Genomic DNA, 21,478 nt, shown 5'->3' with positions numbered 1-21,478 from the left:
ACGTGGTCCCAGCACTGACTACTCACAGATGAAAGTAAATTTATTATCGAAGTACAGTATGTATATGTTACCATATATTACATTTTCTTGTGGACACTCACAGTAAAACAAAGAAATACAATAGAATCAATGAAAAACTACACACCAGTAAAGACTGACAACCAACCAATGTGCAAAAGGAGAAATTTGCAAATACAGTACAAAAAACAAATAATAATAATAAATATGTAAATAAATAATATCGAGAACATGAGCTGCAGAATCCTTGAAAGTGAGTCCACAGGTTGTGGAATCAGTTCAGAGATGAGTTCTCTAATGGTAGTTGGTTGGTTTCAGTGCAAAGTACAGCTGCTTGTGTTGGAAAGACTGCTATAGAAACTACAAATAAAATGTGGAGTGAATTCCCCTGGCGTGACTGTAATTGGCCTGGGGGCTATGAAGGCAGTGTATGTTTATGAATATACTTGACAAAAGTAAAATAAAGGAAAATCTTCGACTGAGGGAGCAGCCAAAGGAAGTTTGTTTCATCTCCAGGAGCGTGTTGTCATCAGTACACACGTTGCTGCCCAGGCTTCCAGAGGTTTTTCGAGCAGGCAGACCTCAACGGCGCTTTCTAGAATGGTGTTTATTCAAACCTTTGTGAGCTTTCCCTACAGCTTGCTGGTGAACTGACTGTTCCAACACCTGTAGATTCTAGTTCTTGGTTTATACACAACAGAGAGTTGGAAGTTTTAACTTAATAACACCAAGTTGTGACCCAGGGGCAAAGGAGTCTCAATCCAGATGACAGACTCAGCTCCCCCCCCCCCCCGCTGCCTTCACGGAGAATGTGAGGTGGGAAGAGTGTTGTTTCACTGGCACATTTGTGCTTTTCCCAAGCTCATTCCATCGATTACTGGGGAGTATGAGCTGGAGGATGGTAGGGTTGAGGAAGGAAAACCCAGGCTCGAAATTCCCGGCGCTCATCAAGCAGACAGCATCATTTGGCAGAGTATATGTAAACTTACTGACATCCAGCTGGACCAATATACTTATAATCTGTGCATAATTAGTCAATCCGGTGACTTTAACATCTTTATTTGAACTCCTTCTTGACTATTCTTGGCTCACTTTGTCATGGCCTTTTGTTGCTATGGAATTGCCTTTTTCAAAATTACATGTCTCCACTGAAGCGTTTTGTGTTAATTTTTCACTGCTACAACTCCCCCCCCCCCCCCCCGGCCTCCTTTTCCACCTTTCCACTCTGCCCGTCTGTCATTAGTTTTGTCTTTCTTCCGTCCCTCTCATGACCTATCCTTAACCTCTGATACGGGAGAAACTGAGGGAAAACTTTGCACTCGCCTCAGTGTCAAAATCATCCCAGAGTACTGAAGGATTCTCTGCTCCCAGTCCTGAAGTTGCAATGTGTCAGCCGACATCCAAGATAAAGCCTTAGTTCAATTTCCATGGCAAACAACAGCTCATATTTGGCCACAAACTCATCCAAGCAAAAAGGAATTGTGTGTATAAAAAAATATAAAAGCCTGCAGCCAAAAAAGTCAATGGACTGACTACTTACAAACTACTTGCAAGAGGGGAACAAAGTGTTTCAGTATTTCAGATTCAGCTTATTGTCATTTAGAAACCGCAAATGAGGTTAAAAAATGAAAAAGTGTTGAGCTTAATTTCAAAGATTATGTGGGGTAAAAGTAAAAATAGATGAAAAGAAGTGTGGAGACATCAAATGTAATTGACGAATGGTGTGATAGCTGAACCCTCTGTTCAGGGGGCTGTGGAGTGAAGTTGTGAGTGAGACTGGTGCTGTGCTTCCAGTTTCCCCTGACAACATACGGTGACCAGGCTCACAATCAAATACATTGTGAATACATTTGGTAGGTGCATCAGGAGCAGAGGGAAGGAGCACCTTACACCTCCCTTGGTAGAGACATATCTCCACTCTGCCACCCAACATACACAGTAACTAAATTTAATAAATAGTGCACCGAGACCACTGCATCAAAGGCTGTTGATTAATTCACTTTCTGAACTGGATCTTTAAAATGTTATCATAAAATACACATACTAAAGTTACAGATACAAAATCTTGTTTTATTCAATAGTAATAGTGCCTATTTTTGATGTACCTTTTGAAATAGATGCCAATCTTCTACCCCCATATAACCCTCAAGGTATGCAATCCAGCACTGGGAAATTTACTAATAATGATTACAAGGGGCAGGATTTCTGAATCATTGGGGTCTCTCCTGGGGAAGGTGTGACATCTTCAAAAAGGACAGGTTACACTTGAACCTGGGGGGGGGGGGACCAATACCCTTGTGGGTAGGTTTGCCAGAGTTGTTGGGAAGGGTATAAATATGGGATGGGAACCAGAGTGATAGGGCTGAGGATGGAGCAGTTGGTATACAAGCAGATACAGTGTGTGGCATTACTGAGCAGGGACAGGCAGATGAAGCATAACAAATGGGCAAAATTAAGAAGGATGATGAATACAGGACTGAAGGTGTTATATTTAAATACACACAGTATTGGAATATGGTAGATGATTTTGTAGTGCAGTTGGAGATTGGCAGGTATAACGTGGACAGAGATAGATACTTTATTGATCTCAAAGGAAACGACAGTGTCACAGTAGCGTTACAAGTGCACAGATATACAAATATTAGAAGTAAGAAAGAATAAAAAATAAGTCACCTCAAAGGTAATAGGAGGGAGTGGTCATCACTCCCCCGGCTATAGGTTGACTCATTATAGAGCCTAATGGCCGAGGGTATGAATGACCTCATATAGCATTCTTTGGGGCAGCGCAGTTGTCTTAGTCTATTACGAAACTACTCCTCTGTTCAGCCAAGGTGTCATGCAGAGGGTGAGAAACATTGTCCAGGATTGCCAGGATTTTCCATAGGGTCCTTTGTTCCACCACAGGCTCCAGTGTGTCCAGTTTGACTCCTATAACAGAGCCAGCCTTTCTAATCAGTTTATTGAGCCTGTTGGCATCACCCATGTTGATGCCATTGCCCCAGCACATCACCACATAGAAGATTGTACTGGCGACAACAGACTGGTAGAACATGTGAAGGAGAGGCCTACATACTCCAAAGGGCCTCAGTCTCCTCAGGAAGTAGCGGCGACTCTGGATGTTCTTGTACACAGCCTCTGTTGGTGTTCCACTCAAGTCTGTCATCCAGGTGCAACACTGTGTCATGGCTGAAAGAAGATCATAGTTGGGAGATTAGCATCTAAGGATTGTATCAAAAGGACAGGCATGTATGCGGAGGGTGCTGGTGAAAAGTGAAATCCAATCCTTAGAATGAGGTGACATAGGATCGGAAGTTGTAGAATACGTAGTTAAAGAATCTGCAAGCGTAGAAAGACACAGATGGGAGTTATATACAGGCCACCAAACAGTAGCAAAAGTGTGGGCTACAAATTAGAGCAGGAGATAGAAAAGGTACATAAAAAGGGAAATGTTACAATAGTCATGGGGTACTTCAATATGCAGATATATTGGGAAAATCAGGCTGGTGCTGGATCCCAAGGGAGGGAATTTATAGAATGCCTACAAGATTTTTTTTAGAGCAGCTTGTGGTTGAGCCCAATAGGGGAAAGGCAATTCTGGATTGGGTGTTGTGTAATGATTAAAATTTGATTAGGGAGCTTAAGGTAAAGAAACCCTTAGGAGCCAGTGATCATAATATAATAGAATTCACGCTGCAGTTGGAGAGGGAGAATCTAAGGTCAGATTTATCCATACTACTGAGGAGTAAAGGGAATTACAGAGGTATAAAAGAGGAGCTGAATGGAAGGAGACTCTAGCAGGAATGACCAGAGAACAGCAATAGCTGGAGTTTCTGGGAGAAATGTACAAGGTGCAGGATAGATACATCATCTCAAGGGAGGATGATGCAATTGAGGCTGACAAGGGAAGCCAAGGGCAACAGAAAAGCAAAATAGAGGGGATATAATAGAGCAAATAACAATAGAAAATTAGATGATTGGGAAGCCTTTAAAAACCAACAGAAGGAAAGTAAAAACCTTATAAAGTGAGAAAAAATGAAATATGAAAGTAAGCTAGCCAATAATATAAAAGAGGATACCAAAAGTTTTTCAGATATATAAAGAGTAAAGGGGAGGCAAGAGTGGATATCAGGGTGGTGGTATTTAAGAGCGTTAGGGGGCAGGAGTGAGTGTAGTTGTGAAAGGAGAAAGTGGTTGGGAAGTTGAAAGGTCTGAAGGTAGATAAGTCACCTGGAGCAGGTGGACTACACACCAGAGCTCTGAAAGAGCTGGCTGAGGAGATTTTGGAGGCATTGGTAATGATCTTTCAATAATCACTAGATTCTGGAATGTTCCAGAGGACTGAAAAATTGCAAATGTCACTCCACTCTTTAAGAAGGGTGGGAGGCAGAAGAAAGTTGTAGGCAAATGTTGTTTACTTGGAATTTCAGAAGGCTTTTGACAAGGTGCTGCACATGAAGCTGCATAACAAGATAAGTGTCTGTGGTAGTACAGCAAAGATACTAGAATGGAAAGAAGCTTGGGTGACTGGCAGGAGGCAAACAGTTGGAATTAAGGATTCCTTTTCTGGTTGACTGCCAGTGACTGGTGGGGGTCCACAGGAGTCCCTGTTTGGACTGCTTCTTTTCATGCTGTACGAAGGTAATTTGGATGATAAAAAGTGTGGCTTTGTGGGCATATTTGTGGTTGATATGAAGATAGGTGGAGGGGTAGGTAGTGTTGCAGAAGGACAGTTTAGGAGAATGGGCCAAGATATGGCAGATGGAATATAGTGAAGGGAAGTTCATGCACATTTGTAGAAGGAATAAAGATGTAGAATATTTTCTAAATGGGGAGAAAATTTAAAAATTGGAGGTGCAGAGGGATTGGGAGTCATTTTGCAAAATTCCCTAAAGGTGAACTTGGAGGTTGAATCGATGGTAAGAAAGACAAATGCAATGCTAACATTTAGTTCAAGAGGACTCGAATATAAAAGCAAGGACGTAATGCTGAGGTTACTGTAAGGCATTGGTCAGACTACACTTGGAATATTGTGCGCAGTTTTGGGCTCCTTATTTAAGAAAAGATGTGCTGGTGTTACAGGGGGCCCAGAGGTGGTTCAACAGAATTATTCTGGGAATGAAAGGGTTAGCGTATAAGGAGTATTTGATGTCTCTGCGACTGTAATTGCTGGAGTTCAGAAAAATGGGAATCTCACTGAAACCTATTGAATATTGAAAAAACTAGATGAAGTGGATATAGAGAAGATATTTCCTATAGTGAGACAGTGTAGGACCAGAGGCCACAGCCTCAGAATTGAGGGATGTCCATTTAGAACAGAGATGAGGAGGAATTTCTTTAGCCATAAGGTGGTAAATCTGTGGAATTAATTGACACAGATATCTGTGGAGTCCAAGTCACTGAATACATTTAAAGCTGAGGTTGATAGGGTTATTGATTAATCAGGATCTCAAAGGTTACATGGAGAAGACAGGAGAACGGGATTGAGAGGCATAATAAATCAGCCATGATCGAATGGCAGAGTAGATTCGATGGGATGAATGGCCCTATCTGCGCCCATGTCTTATGGTCTTCCAACAGAAATTCATGTGCTTTTCTAAGTTCTTGTGAAGACGACTGGCACCCAACGTGCATTACAGGAACACTTGAAGTAACAGATTGTTAAGGCGTCAAACAGCAACCCCCTGCTAAGAGTGCAAAGTCACAGAATCAGATGATTTCATTTTTCTGGCATTTCACAGTATACTAAAGAATTATAATTAAAGAGAATTATAATTATCTACTGTATCTTCTAGTGAACAGTGCGTGATTGTAAGAAAAAAAAACTAAAGCAAATTCTTGTTTAGAATGTTTGCTTCCCTTATTTTTTTCTTTCACCCTTTTGAATCTCCTATACCATGACCACAAATGGGGTGGTACAGGAAGGTAGTGGTTCGCTCAATGCTTTACAGTACCAGTGACCTGGGTTCAATTCTCGTCTCTGCTTGTAAGGAGTTTGGAAGTTCTCCCCATGACCTTGTAGATTTCTTCCAGGTGCTCTGGCATCCTTCTCACAATCCAAAGATACTGGATGGCAGGTTACTTGTAAATTGTCCCGTAATTGGGCTAGAATTAACATCAGGGGTTGCTGGGCAGGACAGTTCAAAATTCCTGGTACTATTCTGCGCTGTATGTCAATAAAAAATAGAATAGTTCGGGGTGGCACTTCTTTCAATCCCCCCCTCAGCTTTGCAAACAGTATTGCTATTACTCAACACTCATGCCAACAGGGCTGATTTCAGAAATTACAATGGGACATTCACGGGATGCAGAGTGGGCTGAAAAGTGGCAGATGGAGTTCAACCCAGAAGTGTGTGAAGTGATTCACTTTGGAAGGCTGAATTTGAAGGCAGGTTATGGCAGCATTCTTAATAGTGTGATGGAACAGAAGGATCTTGGGTCCCACATCCATAGATCCCTCACATTTGCCACGCAAGTTGATAGGTTTGTTAAGAAGGCATATGGTACTTTAGCCTCCATTAGTTGGGGAATTGAGTTGAGGGGACACAAGATAATTTTGCAGCTCTAAAAAGCCCTGGTTAGACCACACAGTATTGTGTTCAGTTCTGGTCACCTCTTTATAGGAAGGATGTGGAAGCTTCAGAGATGGTGCAGAGGAAATTTAACAGGGATTAGATTAGAGAACTTGTCTTATGAAGATAGGTTGAGTGAGCTAGGGCTTTTCTCTTTGGTGCAAAGGACAATGAGAGGTGACTTAATAGAGGTGTTTCAAGATGATAAGTAGCATTGACAGAATGGACAGCCTGCACCTTTTTCCCCAGAGCAGAAATGACTAATTTTAAGGTGTTAGGAGGAAAGTATAGGCAGGCTGTAAGTAGTTGTTACTTTTACACACAGAGTGGTGGGTATGTGGAACGCCCTGCCCAATGTGATGGTAGAGGGGCATTTTAGAAACTCAGATAGACACATGGATGATAGAAAAACATGGAGGGTTACATAGGAGAGAAATGTTGGATTGACCTCAGTGGGTTAAAAGGTCAGCACAAGATCATGGGCTGAAGGGCCTGTACAGTGCTGTAGTGTTCTATGTTCTAATGCTTGTACGCCAACATGATTGTATTCATTCTTCAGGTGTCTGCCTGAACTTTGCCTCTTTTAAGATATGGGCACCCAAACTCTCAGTATAATGATCCAACGACTCTCTACAGTAGCAACACACACACAAAATGCTGGAGGAACTCAGCAGGCTTGGTCTATAGTAGCCGGCAGGATTCCAGGCTGAGGACAGGATTAAAGAACGACCAGCTCACGGGTTACTCGGGTACTGCCCAGTGTTCATTGGGAAGCCCCAAGTTTACAAAGATTTATGAAATAAAACTCAAACATATTAGAAAAGGAAATGTTTGCAGTAATGTGGAGAAAGGCTACGAGAATGGAAAATATGAACCTTTAAAATTCCAGTGAACTTAACCCTGATCTCTTTCTGGGGAGAAAAGAGGCGTACAGGGCTCCTCACCCCCACTCGGTAACAACTTTCTCCAGGAGCACCCTTGAGTGTGTCCTGACTGGCTGCATCATTGTGCGGTACGGAAGCTACAAGGCGTCTGAGCATTTGACAGGCCAGAAGATCACTAGGGTCTCTCTCTCCCCCCTATTTATGACATTGTACTAGGAGCGTTGCAGAGGAAGGCCCGAAACATTGTTGAGGATCCCTACCACCCGTCCCACAATCTCTTTGAGTCACTACCATCAGGAAGAAGGTACCGGAGCACCGGAACTAGGACTGCCAGACTGGGTATCGGCTTCTTCCCTACGTACACTGTCAGATGACAATAAACTTGAACACTTATTTCATCGTACTTTCATTTCTCAATCTTTAGACACCGATCGTACGTAATTATTGCTGTTATCACCACAGGAAGCAAGCTCGGTGCTGAAAGCACAGTGCATATGCTCTTACCGTTCTGCTGTATGTGAACTCCTTGGAATGGGAGTCAGGTTTATTATCACAGTTCAGACAAGCAGAGTAAACTCAGGATTCCATTGTAGAAATTAACAATGAAGATTTGTTCGTGGAATAATCAAACTAAAAGCTCGCTTTCTCGGGACTTGAGCCCGCTGAACTCGGATCCGGGACTCGGGGGCGAGCACTGGTCCAGAATAATCTTTAAACACGGGGAACGCATGCGGGTGGAAATCAAAGCGAATCACTCTAGAACGAGTAGCATGAGGAAACCGTGTTGACATAACGAGCGTCAGGAAAACACAGTACCACCTTAAAGATAAAAGCGGCAATTAAATAACTCAAATAAACAGTGTCGGGACCCGGCACCACTCAATAGTCCGGAAGTTTCACGGCACTGTCTTCTAAATTTGTTTTCAGAAGCAGTACAGTGCAAAGGCATTGCAAAAAAAAACCAAGAACCCAATCAGTAGTGAAAAACTAGAGGTGGTGTTTACTGACTACTTAGAAACCTGATGGGAAGAAGGTGTTAAGACGTTGAGCGTGGATCTTGTATCTCCTCCCGATGGTGGTAGTGGGATGAGGATAAGTCCTGGATGGTGAAGACCCTCAGTGACGGATGCCACCTTCTTCAGACGCTGCCTCTTGCAGATGCCCACTTCTTATGCAACCAAGTGTGACCAGGGAAACCTCACCCTGGGCCTCTGGTAACTACAGGACGGAAGACAAGGGGTTGGGAGAGGTTTTTCCAGTGTGAAGGTTTGTTGAGTGCCCAGGTATATTGAAACCTACTTGACCCTCAGTCAGGAAGACTTTGTGAAGTAGAGCGACGCTTAGCCTCATAGGATGACGGTTCTCATAGGTGCTAAACATCTCACAGGAGTCGAGCAGAAGTGAGGTCACTGGCTGATCACTGGGGTCCCATTGCTCGGCGATAATCTTGATAGTTTAGTGGGAGCAGCAAAGCGTAAAGTTTTAAAACGATTACCAATTGGTGTTTGATTCCTGCCACTGCCTGTAAGGAGTTTGTCCGTTCTTCCCGTGCCCTTGTGGGCTCCCGTTGGATTCTCCAGTTTCTTCTCACACTGCAAAGATGTACGGTTATTCTTAGCAAGTTCTGGGCATGCGACCTTGATACTGGAAGTGTAGTGACCCTTGCAGGCTGCCCACTGGAACCAACCTCACCGATCCGATTTGATGCAAAGGATTCATTTCGCTGTATGTTTTAATGTACATATGACAAATAAAGCTAATCGAATCCTAAAGACACCTTCTGCTCTGGAATATAAATTTGCTGATGGATTCACTCTGCCATAATCAAACTTGCGAAAATATAATTTCTCAGTTTCATAATCTCGCGTGATGTTGCTGGGACTGAAGGACCTAGAACAGTTGAATAGGTTAGGACTTTATTCCCTGGAGTGTGTGAGAATTGATAGAGGTATAAAAATTATGAAAGGTATTAGATATGGTAATTGCAAGTAGACTTTTTCCACTGGGGTTAGGTGAGACTAGAGCTTGGAGGTCATAGGTTAAAGGTGAAAAACTTAAGAAGCACCTGAGGGGAAACCTCTTCATTCAGAGGGTGGTACCAGTGTGTAAAGAGCAGGTTCGACTTCAACATTTAAGAGAAATTTGGATAGATACCTGGATAGGAAGGGTATGGAGGCCTTTAGGTGGATGCAGCTCAATGGGATGAAGGGGATTAATAGTTTGGCCCAAGCTAGATGGGCCAAAGGGTCTGTTTCTGTGCTGTAGTGCTCTATGATTATTTAAAACTGGAATTGGGTAGGTAAGGAGTTGGTTAAAATATGATTACTTATGGAAAAACTGGAATGTTATCACTGGTAAAGTTACCTTACATAATCAGCACAATGACGTGGAATGTATTTTCTCTCAACCCAAAGAACAAGATAAGGATGTCAAATTCCTACTTAAGTGTCTCACATAAATCATTCAAGTAGAGGAGGAACAAAGACAGCAAAGTTATTGGGAACTAACAAAACCATCAAAGGAAGCCACGCATCTCTGAGGGAAAAGTATTCCATTGCTCTCGTGGGAGGCGGTAAGTAGCTTCAGAATATCAGCCCCCTCCACTCCAGAAACTTGAATACACTCATCTAGATTTACCCTCCAGTGTACGCTGCAAAAGATGTCTCTCAGAGGAGACGTTTAATTGAGGGCCTGTCTTCCCTCTCAGGTGGATGTAAAGGATTTTGAAACACTATTTTGAAAGTGAGAGAGTGAGTGCACGCCCTGGCATCCTGTGGCTAATCTTAATCCCCTGGCTAACATTGCTAAATGCAATTATCTAATAATAGTCCCATTGCTTTTATGTGGCAAAAACAAATTTCTTGTGTTGCACTACACTCAGGCTACTTTATTGACTGTGAGCATTTGGGGATCTTTCAAGGTAGAGATAGACACAATAGAAATCTCCTGATGAAGGGTTTCGGCCTGAAACATCGTCACTACCTCCTCCCATAGATGCTGTCTGGCCTGCTGAGTTCTGCCAGCATTTTTGTGTTTTTACAATAGAAATCTTTCTTTCTTTGCTGTTACGTTAGGCAATTTGGGGGCATGGCAGCATAGCTGTTAGTGTAATGCAATTATTCCACCCGTGACCCAGGTTAAATTCCGCTGCAGTCTGTAAGGAGTTTGTACGTTCTCCCTGTGACTGCATGGGTTTCCTCAGAGTGCTCAGGTTTCCTCCCACATTACAAAAATGTACAGATTAGTATGTTGATTGGTCACATGAGTTAAATCTGGCAGCTTGAGCGTGTTTGGCTGGAAAGCCTTGCTAATGTGCTTTATCTCTAAATTTTAAAAAAATTAAAAGATCAGGAAATAAAGTAACCAACTTTTGATAGGATACAAGTGATCAAACAAACCTCATGCAAAACTTTATTTCCTGGTGTTTACTCTCCATCGGGACTTGAATCTGTCAAATTACCCTCAAGCTGATTGGGACCATTTACTCCACATAAAATAACAAGTTATTACTGAGTTGTTAATGAGACTCAGTGCAGTGACCTAACTCCAAATTTCATGCTTCATATGCTATTTCTCTCAGTTCTGGCTCTATCGAGGCTCTCCGTTGGTCGGGGTCAACCATGGATGTTGTGTCCTAGCTGTCTACGTTGTCGATATGCAGAACGATATGGGAAGCAAGCTGTTGCCCACACAACAGGTTCCCCATTGCCATTCAGCTGATGAATCCAAAGAAATAGCAGAGACCGATACAGTTTGGCACCAGCGGCGTCGCTGGAGTTACCAGTCAACGTTGAACTCAACGTAGGACAGCCTTAGGTACTCCAGTTCCCGATTTTTCCTTGGGGTTTCCTTCCAAAGCCTTCCCCGTGAGTGGGCATAGCTGCAAGGCAGCGGAAATTTGAGATCAGAGCTTTTCTTCTCCTAGATGAGCTGCCAACCACAGCTGACAAGCCCCATCTGCCCAAAGTGACTGGTTTTAGTGCACCAGTAACCAGCCTTCACCCCTTCTCTTGTCAGTAGAAATGGTTCCACCGGGCTTAGTAGCTCAGCCACACGTGAAGGCCAGGAGCTGGACTTGGCTGTCAGAGGCTATTTAAGACTCACACCATTGCGAGAATTTAATAGGTCGTGGGAGCTGATCCACACTATCTCCCCCGGCTATGACAACCTTAGCAGCTGGCTCTAAGGCTGGAAGTATTACCTCAGTGATTATTTTCCATTTGTTTTTTGGAGTATAATACTTTTCAACAGATATAATCATGGCTTCTCTGCTCACAAACTGATTCCCTTATTAAAACCCTCTGAAAGATCTGACAACCCTAAAGCAGTTCAAGTCATGAAAATTCTCCTCACAGAATTCACAAGGATTTGATGTACAGAATTTGAGGTACAGAATAAAATTTGCTCTCATTGAATTTATGTGAAAATAAGTAAATATCAGGAAAATAAATATGGATTAGCCATGCTGGTGCATTGCAAAGTCAGGGCGCAACGCTTTCGAGGCAGTTTCAGAGGTGGAGGTGGATGTCGCGAATGTCTTCAGGCTGAGCGGTGAAGTCCAGGGCCCTGTGAGCGGCCTGGTGGAGCACAACACAGTGTCTGGATGATTTAAACTCTGGCCCAGATAAACTGGAAATGCAGGGTGTTAGGACCGGAGGTGAGTGTCGGATCGATTTCACTCGCTCTCCCACGATGTTCACTCCTCACCCTGCAATACTGAGTGTGTAAGTCTGCTCCCGTTGCTACATGCTTCGTGGCTATATGATGAACCTGAGACCAAGGCTTTGGGCCTACTCCAGCTGCTCTGGGGATTTGGATCTATGGGCTCAATTTGGTTTGGAATGTGGTTGCTTGCTTCTATTGTTTGCATGATTTGTGTTTCGTTTTCCTCTTAAGCTGTATATTGGGTGTTGGTCTTTCTTGTTTTAAATTGGATTCCACATGCACACCACCCTCGGAGTGAAGAAGTCAAGGTTGCACACTGATTAAAGATTGGCTTTATTTGTCACATGTACATCTAAACATAGAGTGAAATGAGTCACTTGCGTCAATGATTAATGCAGTCTGAGGATGTGCCAGGGGCAGCCCACAAGAGTTGCCTTGCTTCTGGCAGCATCATAGCTTGCCCACAACTTACCAACCTGAACCCACATGCTAGACTGTGGGAGGAAACCGGAGCAATTGAAGGAAACCCACGCAGTCACAGGGAGAATCTACAAAGGCCTTACTGACAGTGATGGGAATTGAACCCCGATCTTCCGATCGGCAATGCTGTAAACCATTACACTAACTGCTACACAAATCTCGCTGCCCATAGCCAGGCAATATATGTCCCGCATAAATGCTGGCTAAGCGATGCATATATGGTTCAGCGTATTGGGGTGGAGGCTGAGGGAGTGGGGGGGAGCTCCTTTCTTCAAAGTAATTCACTGGGAAGAAATGCAAATTATCCATCCTGCTTTTTGCAGCCACTGACTTTGCACATGAACTCCCTCTCTCACGGAATCTTCCTTTAAAAATTCCATGAGAAAGGAGGGTGCGGGATGACATGCTGGTGGCGGTCACCCTGTTACCCCTCAGCTTCATCCACCTGGATTTGAGTCCTGTTGAAGAATCTCAGCCCAAACCATCAGCTATTTCTTCCTCTCTATACATGCTGCCTGGCCTGACCGCCTCCCGCATGTTGTGTGTGTTAGTCTGGGATCAGTCTGATCTGTGGGTGCAGTCAGTGTGGTATATGTACTGTGTGCTTTGGTTTCCACCGCACCCCACATCCCAGTGCTGGACTGTGTTGATTCCTGATGCTTTTCCAATCCAATGGTTCTTTGGAAGTCAAGAATGAGGGATAAAACCTGTTGCTTACATTTGATTTTATTAAGCATCTCAAGAGCAAATAAGGATTGAGAGAAGAAAGAAAAGACCAGGCTGAAAAGCAGACATAGTCATCTCAAATTCAGACTAGGAAAGATGTGCTTAATGAATCGATCTCTGTACTTATTGTTTCTAATGAAATCATTTTGGAGTCCACAGAAATATGGCCTCTATTCATTTCTTGATCCAAGTCCAATCCATTACTATTTACTTGAATTGACAAGCATCCCAAAGAAATATTATATCCTTGTTGTAAATTGAATTTAAGGAGATGTATTTTGTTCTGTGAAAACTGTACAAACCTGTGAGTGGCAAGAAGTCGTTAGGAACAAACTTTCCCATGGTCCACTCTCTTCTCCTACCAGATCCCTTCTTCTTCAGCCCTTTATCTTTTTACCATCAAAGACTTCCACCATCCAGTCCATGCTCTCTTCCTGCTGCTGCCATTGGGAAAGAGGTGCTGGCGATTCACATCCCACACCACCAGGTTCAGGAACAGTCATTACCCTACAGCCATCAACTGGTTTGGTTAACTTCACTCAGTGATCAGAGAATTTCCAAGTTTCACCACCATCTGTAATACAGTTTTTACAAACTCCAGTTTTAAATGACTGTCCACAAAACTGGTAACTGTCCTCTTGGTTGAGATTCTCTCACTAGCAAAAACATCTTGACATCTTCTTTGCCATGGCCCCCAAGAATCTTATTTCCAAGAATTTCAATAAGGTCACTTCTCATTCTTCTGAGCTCCAAAAGTTTAGAAGGAACAGTTTTTTTTTTCAGCTGCTTGCATTCGGAGAATGCTTTCATCCAGGAGTTACCCCATGAGTCTCTCTTTGACTGCCTTCAATGACATGATATCCCTTCTCAAATAAAGGGGCCAAAATCATGGTGTCCCAGATGCGGCCTCCGCAACACCCTGAACGACTGCAAGAAGGTGGTGAAGTGTGAGGAACGGGGAAGGATCCCAGTTGAGCTCAGGAAGAATGTGCAACCTCCACAGCGCCTGAACCCAGCTCACTGGCACTGTGAAACAGCAGCTGAACCTGCTATGGCACCATGCCACCCATGTCTCCGTTAATCCGTTCTCTCTTCAAACCTGCATCTGACTTTGCACTTGAGCTCCCACTGCCAACGTGCCAGTCTCACAGAATCTTCCTTTAAAAATCCCTTGAGGAAGGAGGGTGTGGTATGGCATACTGGTAGCAGTTACCCTATTACCCCTCAGCTTCATCTGACTGGATTTGAGTCCTGATGAAGGATCTCAGCCCCAAATGTTAGCTATTTCTTCCTCTCTGTAGATGCTACCTGACCTGCTGAGTCCCTCCAGCTTTTTGAGGATGTTTACTTTGGGTTCTGCCTGTCCTCTGGGTGCAGTCAGTTCTCTATGTGTTCGGGTGCTCTGGTTTCCATCTCACCCCATGTCCCAGTGCTGGACTGTGTTGCATCCAGATGCTTTTCCAATCCTGTGGAAGTCAAGAATGAGGCACGACCTTTTATTTACAGTTGGTTTACATCACAAGAGCAAATAAGGACAAGAAGAAAAAGCATTGAGAGAACAAAGGAAAAAAAAATTCAGAAAAGCAAAAGTGGGTGTCTCACACTGAGACTAGAAATAATAGCAAATTCCAGTGATGATAACAATCAATAAAATAGCCAGCTTCAAGTGGCGTGAGACCAACTACTGAAAACTCCAAAGTTTCTCGAAACATACAGAAGCAATTGTGTAGTAATTACTGAGAAAGTCACTGAGCATTTACATTTATATAAGTCAGGGGTTCCAAATTTTTCTTACACCAATGAACCTTACCATTATCCTGAGGGGTTCTGTGGACCCTAGGTTGGGAAGCCCTGAAATTACAGAGATTATGTAAAAATACGAGAAAGTTAAGTTAAACTACAAGAAAAATAACAATTCTACACCCCCAATCCAGCAGCTGCTGGGTTAAATGGCCACTGTACATTGCTTAGTGCAAAGATGGGACGTGGTATAGTTAATGGACTTGTGGGAGAGGATAAGCTGCAAGGCTACAGGAGAAAAAAGAAAGGGGAATGGAACAAAGGAGAGCTGGCATTTATCTGATGGGTCAAATGGCCTCCTTTACTGTCTTGGTGAAGAAGCTTTGGAGCAAAGGAAGATGAGAGGTGAATTGATGGAGGTGTTTAAGACAAGAAGCATAGATCAAATGGACTGCCGGAGACTTCATCCAAGGGCAGAAATGGTTAATGCCGGGGTGCATAATTTTAAGGTCATTGGAGGAATGTATAGAGGGGATGTCAGAGGTAAGTGATTTGCACAGAGAATGCTGGGTGGGTGGAATGTGCCACCAAGGATGTTGAGACAGGTATATAGGAGTTTAAGAGACTGTTATCTTGGCACATGGTTAATAGAAAAATGGAAGGGAAGGGTTAGATTGATCATGGAATAGGTTATAGGTTGGCACAGCATTGTAGGCTGGAGGGTCTGTAAATCTTCTATGTTCTAAACAAGTTTTTAATGTTGGTTATGAGTTAGGATCCCATTACTGCTCTGTTTGAATTCATATTTGAGATTTGTTGCTTCTTCCACTCTCTGTGCCAACGCTCTGCTGGGTTTCTCAAGGGTGTATAGACTGTTTCTCACCCTGATGAGAAATAACAGGCCACCCTGTTACAGGATGGATGTGGTTAAACTAGGAGTGTAGAAATGCTTACCAGGATGTTACCAGGACCAGAGTGCCTGAGGTTAACCAGGCTGGGTCTTTATTCCCAGAACATAGAAGAATGATGGGTGTCCTTTCAGAAAAGTTTAAAATAGTCTTTTCCCCTTGGTAGGGGAATGCAAAACTGGGGGACATAGGCTTAGAGTGAGGGGCAAGATTTAAAAGGCCTAAGTTTCTTGCAGGTATTCGGGGGAGCTACCACTGTTTCTGCTACTGCAACCACCATTGTACATCGCAGTAGCGGCTCTGAACCACTGAGGTTTGGGCTAAACGAAATCTATAGAAAAGTGAAAGGCAAGTTCACACCTAAACGTACCAGTGAAGGGTATCAGACCAAGAACTTCACTTCACTCAGAAGATGCTGCCTGACTTGCTGAGTTCTTTCAACATTTTGTTCATTACTCAAGATTTGCAGCATCTGCAGAACCTCTTGAGTTTATGATTTGTCATACGAAAACGGTGGGTCGAAGTTCCTCTACTTTTGCTCTACACCTATGCAGACCATTGCTCTGAGCAGAAAATTTTGGCATGGCCTGAAAACTGCATGGTACTTTAGTATTAACGCTATAAAAGAAAATTCCAGCTGCACGGCAACAAAGGCTGTGTGCTCGGAGGCATTTCAGTTACTGCATGGCCGTGCACCAGTGAAGTTCAGAGAAAACAGTGAGGCAGGTACAATAGCAGCATTTGGCTGGTTATATGAATGGTTGGAACTTAGAGGGATAAGGACCCAATGCAGGAAATTGGGACTAACTGAGTGTGTTCTATTGTTGGCATGGACCAGTTGGGCTGAATGGCCTGTATCCATGCTGTATTTCTCTATGACTCTTTCTCCAAAGCATTTATCATCACTTTATAGGAGGGGAAAGAATCTTTCTCGTTACAGCCTTTTTCTCACGTTTGGTTCTTCATTTAAAAGTCTTTATTCATGGTCAAAATGTCTGTTGCTTGTATTCGTAGAGAAAGGGGATAACAGCACTCACTTGCCCATCCATTGAAATGTTCCCACAATCAATGATCTCTTTATCTCATGTTCTCATTATTTATCGCTAATTATTTATAGCTGGGGGGTGGTAATGGGGACAAGCTCCCACTACCTATTCAATGCTCCCAATGGCCGGCGCCTCAAATAGACTTTGACACCAGCTCCTGCTCTTCACGTGTGGCTTAGTTACTAAGCCCAGCAGAATCTTTTCTATTGACAGAAGGATCAAAGGTGGGTTACTGGTGCCTTAAAACCAGTCGCTTCAGGAAGGTGGGCTCATCAACCGTGGCTGGCAGCTCATCTAGGAGAAGGAAAACGCCGATCTCAAACCTCCGCTGCCTTGCGGCTATGCCCACTCATGGAGAAGGCTTCGTGAATAAACCCCGAGGGAAAACTCCGGAGCTGGAGTTCTTACCTCAGTCCTACACTGAGTTCAGTGCTGACTGTCAACTCCTGCGGTGCTGCTGGTACCAAAGTGTGTCAGTCTCTGCTGTTCCTGTGGCTTCATCAGATGCGTGGAGAGGGGGAGCTTGTTGTGCGCGCAACAGCTTGCTCTGCAAACCCTGCTGCCCAGGCGTGCGTATCTGGACAGCTTGGACGCAATACCCATGGAGGCCTCAACTCAACTCAGCTATTTATATTTGCATCTGCGCGGCTTGTTGTCTTCAGCACTCCAGTTGGTCTTTCATTGATCCCGTCATCGTTACTATTCTATAGATTTGCTGAGTCCACAGGAAAATGAATCTCAGGGTTGTATATGGTGACCTATATGTACTTTGATAATAATATTTACTTTGAAATTTGATCCGTGTTTTTAACCTATATTTACGTCTTTACACTTCTAACCATTAGTTACATTTTAATCCAGTTTCCTGACAGTCAACAGTCTTCCCACCATCGATAACGTCTGCAAGAGGCCAAGCCTGAGGAAGGCAGTATCCACCATCCAGGACATGCCGGCTTCTCGTTCACAGAGGAGATCCAGGAACTTGAAGATCCACACTCAACGATTCAGGAACAGCTCCTTCCCCCTCTGCCGCCAGATTTCTGAACGGACATTGAACACTGCCTCACTGTTCCTCTTTTGCACTCGGTATTTTGTAATTTATAATCAGATTATATCTTTGTTCTGTACAACAAATTTCATGTCATATGGCAGTGATGAAATGTCAGTAAGGGCGTCAAATGTCACGGGAAGAAGACAGAAGAATGGAGTTAAGAGGGATAATAAATCAGCCATGATGGAATGGTAGAACAGACACGATGGGCCGAATGTCCTAATTCTGCTCCTATGCCCTTTGCTCATTTATTTTATTGCAATGTAGTTATGGATATTGATCATGCTATGCCTAACTTAAAAATAACTAACTTCTTAACCTGCTGGGTATCTGTATATCGTTCGTTCGTTATGTGCCGTGTCGTATGACGTGGGAGATCATGGTCTTTCCATGACCATGATTGTTCTTGGCAAATTTTTCTACGGACGTGGTTTGCCGTTGCCATCTTCTGGGCAGTGTCTTTACAAAATGGGTGACCCCAGCCATTGTCGATACTCTTCAGAGATTGTCTACCTGGTGTCAGTGGTCGCATAACCAGGACTTGTGATCTGCTCATAGACCATCCACCACCTGTTCCCATGGCTTTACGTGAGCCTGATTCGGGGACGGGTGCTAAGTAGGTGCTACACCTTGCCTGTGGGTGACCTGTAAGGGAGCGCCTTACGTCCCTTTTGGTAGAGACGTATCTCCAGCCCACCACCCATATATGTGCATATATACTTCAGTAAAATAAGTCACAGTGCTTTATTCTAGCATGAAGATTCACCGATATACTTGTAGCATTTTCTTCCTGGAAACGATGTTAAAATGTAATTCCGAACTCGCAGCCCTTCCTTCCTGCATCCGAGAATAGTGTTTTGTTGGCTCGCCCTTAACCAGTTCCCAGTTCAAGTTCCGTTCTCGGAGAGCATAATCTGAGTTAACACTGTAGCTTTTTACGGAGGGCGAGTTTCAGAGAACATTTGACGCCAACCCCGAGCGACCTGGCAGTTGAGGGAGAGGTCACACAGGGGAGCGCGGTGCCCGCACGGTGATCGGTACATCCTGATTCCTGTTCGCTGCATCGCGTTGCACGAAATGACTTTCGTTCAATTCAATTTTCAATTCAATTCAAAGTTCGTTAAAGTTTCTGAGTTTGGGCTCGTCTTCGCAGTGACGTGGGAATATAGCAATCACCATTCAACCCCGTAGCACTTCCCAGCCGGGTCACAGAACCGATCTGCCCGCACTGTCCAAGCAAGGGGAGGAGAAGGGTACTCCCACTGCTGATGGTTCGCAGTCTCCCTGTTGCGGAGCCGCTACTGGGCTGTACAAACACGTGCAGCCACCCCGGTTGTAAACGGATGTAAATGTCGCTCTCTGGTCGCGTTTTCATTCCGCTTCTTCTCTCAGATATGTTCAATTGAGGTTTGGCCTAAATGAAATCTATAGAAAAGTGAAAGGCAAGTTCCAAGAGCAGGTTTATTCCCCGTTTATACTGAAAAGTTACTTGAGGTAGAGAAAGAGACCCCAAATTGGTTAGGAAGTAGAAGGAAGCTGAGACCAACAGGAACCGCGGTGAGAACGAGGACAGTGCCCCTGGCTGTTGGCCACAATGAACATTTTGAAATCTGTTGGAAGTTAATGTAGATTTTAGTTTATGAAAAACAGTAATTTATGGTAGACAATCGTTTATGTTAGTAGTTAATGTAGTTAGCAGTTTATGGTAATTAATAGTTTATGGCAGATCATGAACATAAGAGATTCTGCAAATGTTGGAAATCCAAAGCAACACACAAAATACTGGAGGAACTCAGCAGCTTGGGCAGCGTCTTTGGAAATGAATAAACAGCCGACGTTTCGGGCCGGGACCCTTCTTCAGGACTGGAAAGGAATGGGGAAGACGATATGTAGACAGTAGTTTATGGTAGTTACAGTAGTAGATACAGTGGTAGCTCCCCTGAATACCTGCAGGAAAATTAATCTCAAAGTAGTACATGGTAATATATACGTAATTTGATAATAAATTTACTTTGAACTTTTATACATCTATCGTACATCTGTCGTTTTATTTTATGCATGGACAAACAGATACAGACAGCGGCCGCTCAGATTTCGAAATGCGAGTCTGGGGAGAGCAGGGAAAGCAGGCAGGAGTGAAGCAATGAAAACTGGCGGGGGCTGACAGCAAGGGGACGCCACCGCAGCCCAGACGAGATCCCACACACTGCCGGGCCCCTGGCCGTGTCTGTGGCGGCGTCGCAGCTGAAGCCAAGACTCTGGAACAGGAGCCGCGCAGGATCCTGTCTCTTTAAATCGGTGTCAAAGCGGATTACAGCTGATCTGACACGTGATTCCGCCTTAGCCCAGCTCGGCTCGGCTCTGGCCAGGCTCCCGCAGTCAGCCTGGGACCCGGCGCTGGGTCGCTCCGCCCGCCCCGAGGACTCACTCTCCTAGTGCAAGTCTCTGAGTGGAGACGCGAGCTGGCGGACGCCGCTAGTTCGGCACTTGGGACAGCGGCTTCCTGACCCCAGCGGCGGCAGGGATGGAAAAGGCAGTAGTTCTCACCTGAGGAACCAGCTTCTTTCCCCTCCCTTCCCCCCCCCCACCCCTATTTCCCCTTCCCCGAGCCCTGTCACTCTCTGGTGCCCCAGTGGACGGAAGATGCAGAAGAGCATCAGGTACAACGAGGGACACGCCGTGTACCTGGCCCTGATCGCCCGGAAGGAGGGCACCAAGCGCGGTTACCTGAGCAAGCGGACGTCCGAGAACAACAAGTGGCATGATAAGTGGTTCGCCCTCTACCAGAATGTGCTCTTCTACTTTGAACACGAGCAAAGCAGCAGGCCCTCGGGCATTTATCTGATCGAAGGATGCACGTGTGAGAGGGTCGCCTCCCCCAAGCCCCCGACCATGGGCAAGGAGACGCCGGAGAAACAGGTAGGGCAAGCCGTTGTCGGCGGCGGCGTTGTGCTCCTCCACTTGCCCCGTGTCTCTCCCATAAAATCTCGGAACTGCTCTGTCTGTCAACCATCTGATCCGCGTTGGAATATTGAATTCAGTTCTGGTCGCCTCACTATAGGAAGGACATTGAAGCTTCAGAGAGGAGATTGACCAGGATGCTGTCTGGATTAGAGCGCGTATTTTATAAGGATAGGTTGAGCCAGAGAAGGCTTTTTCTCTGGAGCGAAGGTGTTTTGATCGAGATATCCGGACTAGATCTAGTGGGCAGGCAGCGCCTTTCCCCCAAGTCGAGGGGATATAATTTCAAGGTGATTGGAGCAAAGTATGGGGGGGGGGTGTCAGAGGTAGATTTTTTTTCTCAGGGTGGGTGCGTGAAACGCGCTGCCAGGGACGGCGGTAGAGGCAAACATATTCGGGAGATTTAAGAAACTGTTCGATAGGCGCATGC

General features: G+C 44.5%; 1 protein-coding gene and 1 long non-coding RNA gene across 2 annotated transcripts in view; one reads left to right on the top strand and one right to left on the bottom strand.

Moving 5' to 3' along the window:
• Positions 1–1,529: 1,529 nt before the first annotated feature.
• On the bottom strand, positions 1,530–20,936 carry LOC132393935 (uncharacterized). The gene is made up of 3 exons (XR_009512105.1): positions 20,815–20,936; positions 15,153–15,193; positions 1,530–3,204 (listed from the first exon to the last, which is right to left on the bottom strand). It is a non-coding gene; the product is annotated as an uncharacterized LOC132393935 (long non-coding RNA).
• The window catches only part of LOC132393932 (ras-specific guanine nucleotide-releasing factor 2-like), a 141,750-nt gene continuing 140,423 nt past the window's right edge, over positions 20,152–21,478 (top strand). The window contains exon 1 of the mRNA XM_059969395.1: positions 20,152–21,006. Within this exon, the coding sequence (XP_059825378.1) occupies positions 20,731–21,006 (276 nt within the window). The 5' untranslated portion in view covers positions 20,152–20,730. The remainder of the gene's footprint in view (positions 21,007–21,478) is intronic.

The sequence above is a fragment of the Hypanus sabinus genome, chromosome 5, assembly GCF_030144855.1.
Source record: "Hypanus sabinus isolate sHypSab1 chromosome 5, sHypSab1.hap1, whole genome shotgun sequence".
NCBI classification, from domain to species: domain Eukaryota; kingdom Metazoa; phylum Chordata; class Chondrichthyes; order Myliobatiformes; family Dasyatidae; genus Hypanus; species Hypanus sabinus.
Note: the sequence above shows the minus strand (reverse complement) of the source record. Positions and strands in the feature narration are given on the sequence as shown.